This window comes from Mizuhopecten yessoensis, unplaced genomic scaffold, assembly GCF_002113885.1.
Source record: "Mizuhopecten yessoensis strain PY_sf001 unplaced genomic scaffold, ASM211388v2 scaffold1429, whole genome shotgun sequence".
NCBI classification, from domain to species: Eukaryota; Metazoa; Mollusca; class Bivalvia; order Pectinida; family Pectinidae; genus Mizuhopecten; species Mizuhopecten yessoensis.
The window spans coordinates 254,256-262,978 of NW_018404042.1; the positions used below are offsets into that span (position 1 = coordinate 254,256).

Genomic DNA, 8,723 nt, shown 5'->3' on the forward strand with positions numbered 1-8,723 from the left:
TATAGCAGTGTTGATACCCCTACAGTTATAGCAATGTTGATACCCCTACAGGTATAGCAATGTTGATACCCCTACAGTTATAGCAGTGTTGATACCTTACAGTTATAGCAATGTTGATACCCCTACATTAATAACAATGTCGATACCCCTACAGTTATAGCAATGTTGATACCCTACAGTTATAGCAATGTTGATACCCTACAGTTATAGCAATGTTGATACCCCTACAGGTATAGCAATGTTGATACCCCTACAGTTATAGCAATGTTGATACCCCTATAATTATAGCAATGTTGATAGCCCTACAGTTATAGCAATGTTGATACCCCTACAGTTATAGCAGTGTTGGTATCCCTACAGTTATAGCAATGGTGATACCCCTACAGTTATAGCAATGCTGATACCCCTATGGTTATAGCAATGCTGATACTCCTATAGTTATAGCAATGTTGATACACCAACAGTTATAGCAATGTTGATACCCCTATAGTTATAGCAATGTTGGTTGGTTAAACGGTGTATGTACGCGTCTAACCCTGATTCTGTCAAATGTTGCATAGATTGTCCTACATTTTGATACCCCTATAGTTATAGCAATGCTGATTCCCCTATAGTTATAGCAATGCTGATCCCCCTATAGTTATAGCAATGCTGATTCCCCTATAGTTATAGCAATGCTGATGCCCCTATAGTTATAGCAATGCTGATGCCCCTACAGTTATAGCAGTGTTGGTTGGTTTCACGGTGTATGTACGCGTCTAACCCTGATACTGTCAAATGTTGCATAGATTGTCCTACATGGTGATACCCCTATAGTTATAGCAGTGTTGGTTGGTTACACGGTGTATGTACGCGTCTAACCCTGATACTGTCAAATGTTGCATAGATTGTCCTACATGGACCTGGAGGTCAGGAAGTTCATTCCTCTAGACATACACCTCGTGTTCGAGACGGTTCTATTTCTCAGGACGACTTTTAAGTTCATTGCTCTGTCTAGAGCGTCCATTAAGAATATGAGCATGCCAAAAATAATGACAGACGACTCTTTCGGGAAATTTCAAATACTTCAATTTTTGATTATAAATTCCTTTGATTCGTGTGTGTCTGTGCGGATCTTATGCCTGGCAGGTGTTCGGGTTTTTTATTCTTTCTTAGAGATATCAGGAATTCTCTCTGCATTTTACGATATGTGTTTTATCCAATCATCTGTGGTGTCAGTTTTTACATACAGAACTATGATGTCATTGCATTTAACTTACCAATGACAGCCACCCATTGCTTCAACCGACCAATAACAGCCAGCCGTTGTTTGTGTCAGTCTTATATCTTGTTGCACAGGTAAAATAAACGACAGATGTTTTAATCACCTGGTTCTCCAAAAACAATTTACTCCGTCTAACAGTTAAAAATCAAAACAGAAAAACAATTGTCTGAAATCTAACGTACCTTGCCAGTCCCTTTTGTTAGAAAAATAACAAAAATAATAAACCAAAAATGGACCAAATAAAGAAAGACAGATATATTTAGGAAGTTTCACTATAAGCAAAAACATTTAGTAATAAAATCATATCTTGTTCTGAGCCGGATAAAGTCTATACATTTTTCATAGTGTATTAGTCCCTCTACATTTTTTTGCATAATCTTATACAGAAAGTTTGAAATCTACCTTTTAACAAGTGGCTTTAACTTATGTTATTTTACTTATTTTATTTGGTCCATAAAGGGTAAAAACCGCATTTGTGACAGTAAAAATAATTGTATTTTTCACTGTAAACCTTATATCTAAATGGTAAAATTGAAATAAAGCAATGTTTTTTTTTAAATATTGTGAAGAGCAATGTCAAACTTTATACCAACCCTGTTTTTGCCTTTAGTATGTATTTTAATTAATGTTGTTCTTCGTTTTGTGTCGGTTATTCCCGTTTTGTGGCGGTCATTCCCGTTTTGTTTCGATTATCCCGTTTTGTGTCGGTCATTCCCGTTTTGTGTCGGTCATTCCCGTTTTGTGTCGGTCATTTCCGTTTTGTGTCCGTCATTCCCGTTTTGTGTCGGTCATTTCCGTTTTGTGTCGGTCATTCCCTTTTTGTGTCCATTTTGGAGTTCGATGATGTGTGATACTTAAATCTTACTTACAAACTCGGAGCTTAGTTTATTGACATAAAGGTCCATAATTCTAATGTTTATTAACAAATTGTTTTGTATACAATGGCTGACAAATACAACTCACCTGACCGTCAAGATTGGAGAGATGTTATGTCATAATGACATACATTTGGAAACAAGGGCACACATCATCACCTTCTGGTCCAGATCTGTCAGCTTTGTTGTCCCTGTGTGCCAGTTTCCTCTTGTACCAATACTGCTGAACGACCACAAGGAAATTCTACATCTATATTCTGGCGCCATGGTACCCTCTACTCGCGTTTTATCACACATCAAAACGTTATAACCTCATGTTAATTTCTGGCCGTAGTAGGTTTTACTTGGGCAACCTATGTATTGTGCGATAGCCTCGTATCATTGGTTATCGGTGTGTTGTCATTCTTGGCCAGCTTTTGTATAATTTGGGAACAGCTCTGTGTTATTCTGTAAGCAGGATCGATCTCCCCCTCAAAACATCTAAACCTTTAAATGTCTACTTTGAGATGAAATTTTCACACTTTTGATCGTATAAGCTATGTCTCGCACAAACACATTTTTGTTGTTGTTTTCTTCAGCCTTGGTTTCGAAATCAATATTTAAACACTGAAATCATTTATTTTTTCATTTTTCTGTAATCTTCCTGATATAATTGTACACTTTATGATGGCTTGTCATTGTTTTAATCTATAATTACATATCGTCTGGTTAAAATGGGCTGTCAATTCAATAGCATATGCTGGTTATCAACTCATATCTAAGTAACGTCTTGTATTAAATGCGCGTACTTTTTCATTTGCTTTAAACTCGACAGAGAATTGATCCAATACATTCTATTAGGTCATAACTGTGATTTACTGGTTTTAAATATAAAAAGGTAATATCCTGCTTGCTGGATGGATAATAAATTCACAAACAGATAAAAATAATTGTAACATTCGTTTATAGTCGCGATTTTATCAAAGGTTTTTATTTCTTTTTGGAATATGATGATATGTCAGCTTGAAACTTAAATCTGGAGAGAGAATCTTTTAAACTCGATTATAATTTTTTGTATTGATGCTTTAGTATGCAATTGTTAAGCCCGATACGTGACGCTATAAGAGCGAGTTTCCATTCAAGCGTTCAGCTACGTTCTTGCTCTTATAATTCCTGTGTGGTTTAGAAGGCCACTAAGCTTTATGTGTACCGAACAAGTTGTAGTCATAAGCTCATATGTAGCAGTAATGATACTCGTATACTAATACTATTTTTAGTAAATCTGGCCTCCATACATGTATACTTAATGCGTAAATCTTGTTTCATTAAACACTTGCTCGTGTTCATATGCCTACCAACGTCTTACTGTATTTTCGTTCATTGCAGGTTGTGACTGGGCAGTGGAAATGACGTACCTAGCGCGGTCGACAATAAACCAATTAAAAGGACTCAGCATCAGTACCTCTGTAGCAATGCTTGTGTAATCTAGCCGATATATCAGCCTCTATGACGTGGTACTTCTTAGTTAACAGGTGCGCGTTCTATAATTAATGTAACTGTATCACGGAAAGTGTCTATCTATTTACGGACCCAGTAACGTTGTGGTTAACACGTCACGTGACATGTCTCAAAGGAGTTGTGTACCTTTAAAGGAAAACATTGAGTGACGTCGTTTCCAACAGTAAGGGATCTACGTTTCTGTTGAGTGTTGTATTAGGCAATATCAGAGGTCCTTACTAAGGTGGCATAGTCGAAAATCAATTGAAGATTGCTGCAACCTCGCCTATCGAACTTCAGTTTGCTCGACATGTGAATTATTTAAGAAATAGGAAGCTACACCACGACCTTACCGGATAAACTGTTTCAGAAAAAGTACTGAAAGACAGTTTTTAAAGACGACAGGATTGAATTGATTCATGTATATTTCAGCGGCAGGGACCATCGCCTACTCACCAAATACGTAGGGCTCTATTGAACTGGAAAACACCGTCTCGATCATCGACTTTGGAATAGAGATTAAACCAAGTGTGCTACACATTTTCGCTAACTGTAGGGGATTAAGAGCAATTACTACAAAGGGACAAGCATAGACGAGCTGGATTTCATATTTTGTACATATAACGCGTGTGTATATACAGTTATTCTATGTAGTGTATCGATGTTAGATGAAGTCGGTAAGTGTTAAATTCGCGCTATAGAACGTTTTTATATCACGACCCGATTTAACAGTGACATAATTTGGAGAATTCTGTGAAGGAAACATTTGTGCCACGACTTGTGAAAGATTTCAGTCATTAATATGGTACCAGTGTATTACAATATAAACGTTAATCTACTGGCGACACTTGGATTTATGTCTAAATCTGTGAACTGTTATACACATGGAATATAATCTACAGAAATGTAACTGCCATACACAAGACTGTTCACAAACTGTGTACAGCGATATTCAATCACAAAATTATTGGAATGACGAAGTGCTCACTATCTACGAAATGAAATCATATATTGAGGAACATAGAATTGTTTCATAGTTGGAGGCGTATTTTGTGAAAAACCAATTTGCCAACCGTTTTCGTGTCAGGGTTATAAAGCGCAGTGTTTGTTAAAAATCACTTGAAGTATAAAGATGGTTTGCGCTTAGACAAAAAGAAAAACGAAAGAAAATCTAATGACATTGAAAGTGAAAAAGGTTTTCCTGACGTCTTCGTTCACCGTGGAATTAAAGCCTACACACGTTTTTGGCGGTAACTGATTATGGGTGCAAACCTCAGCGACTGTTTCTCCTGTTTGGCATGTAAAGAGTCCTTGGGAATTATTGGTCCACACCTCAGCCTGTCTGGTCGCGCTACTGTTGATGGGGATCGATATTGGAGGCAGGCTTCGTGATTTGACTGAGAGAGTGACGGACGGCTCCAATATAACGATAGAGTATCGACCAAGTGCCGTACACCCCCAACAATGGGGAGTGTGTTCACCGCCGTGTATGTGAAAAATATACCCTCAAATGGACGCAAACAACAGTTATCCAGTATTTTACACACACGTGACGGATTTCGATAGTAATGCTTGGATCGGTGTTCATTAGTGTCAGTGAACGTTGATGAAATTTTAAAGTGGTCTCGAAAAATACTTGTTTACCTTCGGTGACAAAAATGTCTTATAAACCTCTTTGGTTTTTACATAACTGCGCTGGCGTGTGATGTATATATTTTGTGTAGCAGTTCTATATTTTCCATCACCGGACATGTTAGATTGATATGGTCGTGTGGAGCGTACCTTTTTGCCCTAATGATGTTTTGCAGTGAAGAATACAACCGTCTACGTAATCGTTTTGTTTTGATGCGTATTTACGGCAAATCTGATCTTACCAACAGCTTCTGACTGGGGAAGTGAGACAGAAAAGAAAAAAAAATACCATGGCAGATTTGGTGTTTAATAAAACGTTAGCAATCTTACCAGACCTTGTCTTGGATAACGACACAGCTGTAATATACACAACGAGGTTTAACTCTAGTTTATCAGGGAACAGTTCGATATTTCCCGGAAATGATACGACATTTGCTGGAGGGTATCCTCCTCGTCCCGAATCTCGGTACGAAGTTTGGCAACAAGTGTTGATCACTATAGTGTTAGTGGTACTGACCACGGGAACTGTGATAGGGAACTCCCTGGTGTGTATAGCAGTAGGTATCGTGAAACGTCTCCAGACGCCTTCCAACCTACTTATCCTGTCCCTGGCCGTGTCAGACCTGCTTGTGGCCATTTGTGTGATGCCTTTCAATGCAGCCTACGAAGTTATGTCCTATTGGTCTCTAGGCGAAGTGGTATGTGACCTCTTCACCTCCTTGGATGTTATCCTGTGTACGGCTTCCATTCTTAACTTGTGTATGATCAGTGTGGATCGCTACTTCGTCATCACTCGGCCATTTAAATATGCCATGAAAAGAACACCTCGTCGGATGGGACTCATGATAGCCAGTGTGTGGAGTAGTTCTGTCATCATTTCCATTCCACCTTTACTAGGGTGGAAAACAGAACGGCCACCGTGGCATTGTTTAATAAGTCAGGAAATAGGATATCAGATCTATGCAACCCTCGGTGCCTTTTACCTCCCTCTCAGTGTTATGTTAGTGGTGTACTTCCGTATATGGAAGGTATCGTCAAGACTTATGAAATCGGAAAACAAATCGAAATTGGGAAGCATTGATAAAGGTAATGATCAAATATACTTACCTTCCAAAAAATCATCGAAAAGTAGCGGAATAAGTGAAAATACAATCGTTGGTAATGGCAATCTCAAAAACGGAAATTATGACGGGGATGACGCTTCGATGGAAATGCTTGGACATACTAACCACCTTAAGACAAGTAATGGCAAAAGAAGATTTACACTTAAATCGTTTCTTGCGAAGAGTAGTAAAGTGGCAACGTCCTCCAAGGAAGCAAAGGCCACAAAGACACTGGGGGTGATCATGGGCGGCTTTGTGGCGTGTTGGCTGCCATTCTTCATCCTGGCGGTGATCCGACCGTTCTGCGGCGCTCAGGAGCAGTACTGCTCCATCCCGCCGTGGTTGGGTAGTGTGTTCGGGTGGCTAGGATATTTTAACTCATTTCTAAACCCTTTAATCTACGCACGATTTAACAGAGAGTTTAGAACACCGTTTAAAGAAATTTTATGTTTCCGATGTAGGGGTATCAATTCTCGGATACGATCGGAAAGTTATGTGGAACAATATGGTCCCGATCCAACGTTCCGGGACAGCTTACGGCCTCCCACAGAGACGATCGTAAGATATAATAGCCAAGGACACACTATTGTGCATGTCGGAAACGGTAATGCGTGTCCGGATGAAAGTAAGCTGTGACAAGTTTGTATATATATAACGATACCTTTATAGGAAGTGAAAGCAATGCCATCAAATGGCAAATACGAGTGTGCCAATTGTTGTGATTCTAACCCCATTTCTCTGAGAATAATATAAATAAGTTATGATTATTTAGATAACTCATATTAAACGATATTATGTGGAGTGTGATGTGTAATTATGTGAAAAAAAGCAATACGACTCGCAAGGATGTATTAAATATATCTTTGTCATGTCATTGACATTTGACGTCATCAATGACGTCATTGCCATTTAACGTCATCAGTGACGTCAATGACATTTGTCGTCATCAGTGACGTCATTGACAGTGTTGTATATAGAACGTATATCGTAATGCCTTAAATTGCCTGAAAATGGGTGACCTGCACTGTACGTATGTATTCTATTTCAGATTTAACGTGTATCTCACAATCTACAGTTGCCATGGTTCATATGCTGTGATAGAATCGCGGGTTGTCTTCAATTATGTGATGAGGACAAAGTAAAAGTGCTGCATTTTGTACTTAATGTAGAAGTTCTACGAAAAGAGCTGTATGGAAATCGCTCCATTCTTTGAATAAGAAACGACGAAATCCATACCACAATCAATCAAGAGGTAAACATGAGATACGTAGCCGCATAACTGAAGACGCCCTCCTGTTATCCGTCAATATTTAAGTGTTGATAGAACATTTTTCGTCCACTGTTGTTAGACCAGTACGCCAGAGTTATTGCCCCTTGTCATGTTTTCTAGAGTTATAATGACGGTGATTTCGTGTTCTCTTGCCCATTGTAATGTTTGTTTGGAACGTTGCAAAAATAACTTAAAAGAATGTTATTATTCAGTCGAAAAAATCACCTATCATCTAATTAATGCTGGCTGTGCTTTCGTTGTGACATTTCGTCATTTGTTAAGCAAGTGAAAATCGTTATTAAAATTTTTTGCATTGTTTCAACCGTTCCTAAAAAACAGCACTTTAGCAAACATTCACAGGTAGTTGTTTATTTGTCGAACATTTCCTATTGCAAAACGGCAGAGTTTTTTTAAATTCTTTTCCCACTATGGTAATTGTGACCAACCAATTATTGTCGGAGCTTATTACGATGCCTGTTAGACATAGTATAAAATGTGTTTGTCACGCTATTTAATAGGATGTTGACCAGGACGAGGAGCGTTCAAGTGCTGTTTGTGACGCTAAAAAAGGCCTACGACGATTAATACCAATTTCATTTTATAAACAATATGGCATAATAACAGGAGCGAATCACATTCAATTGATAAGCATGATCTAATATTAGTTTTATTGCCGCGAAGCGGTTTATGATGAGAGTACACTCCGGTTTTTTGTGTTATAGCTCCATAACATGAAAAACATATTCAAGTTAATCCTTATAATTTAATCTACTTTACACATACTTTTTTAAGCCAATGAAAATGCTTGTTACAAGCAAGATTAAATTATTCAATAATACAGCGCAGTAATAAACAAAAATTATATGATTGACATCGGGCCTTGAATTCAATTATGTGAGAGTGTTGAACTTATTTCTTAATTATGGCATCCCTTCAAGTATCGAGATAACTGCAAACTTTTCTTCATTGCAAAGCTTCATTAACAGCAGGCCACGTAAATTATATAGAGAAAAGCTTAGATTTGATTATGCCTTCCTCTCACTTAACTGTCCGGGACTGCACGTGTGAACGTTCTATCCTAAATTTGTTCTAATTCATTTTTA

At 38.1% G+C, this 8,723-nt stretch overlaps 1 protein-coding gene across 2 annotated transcripts in view; it reads left to right on the forward strand.

Annotated features, from left to right (window-relative positions):
* Nucleotides 1-8,306, forward strand: part of LOC110462101 (5-hydroxytryptamine receptor 1A-like) — a 212,933-nt gene extending 204,627 nt beyond the window's left edge. For both annotated transcript variants that reach the window (XM_021515936.1, XM_021515943.1), the window contains one exon: nucleotides 3,505-8,306. In XM_021515936.1, the coding sequence (XP_021371611.1) occupies nucleotides 5,538-6,986 (1,449 nt within the window). In that variant the 5' untranslated portion in view covers nucleotides 3,505-5,537 and the 3' untranslated portion in view covers nucleotides 6,987-8,306. The remainder of the gene's footprint in view (nucleotides 1-3,504) is intronic.
* The last annotated feature ends 417 nt before the right edge of the window (nucleotides 8,307-8,723 follow it).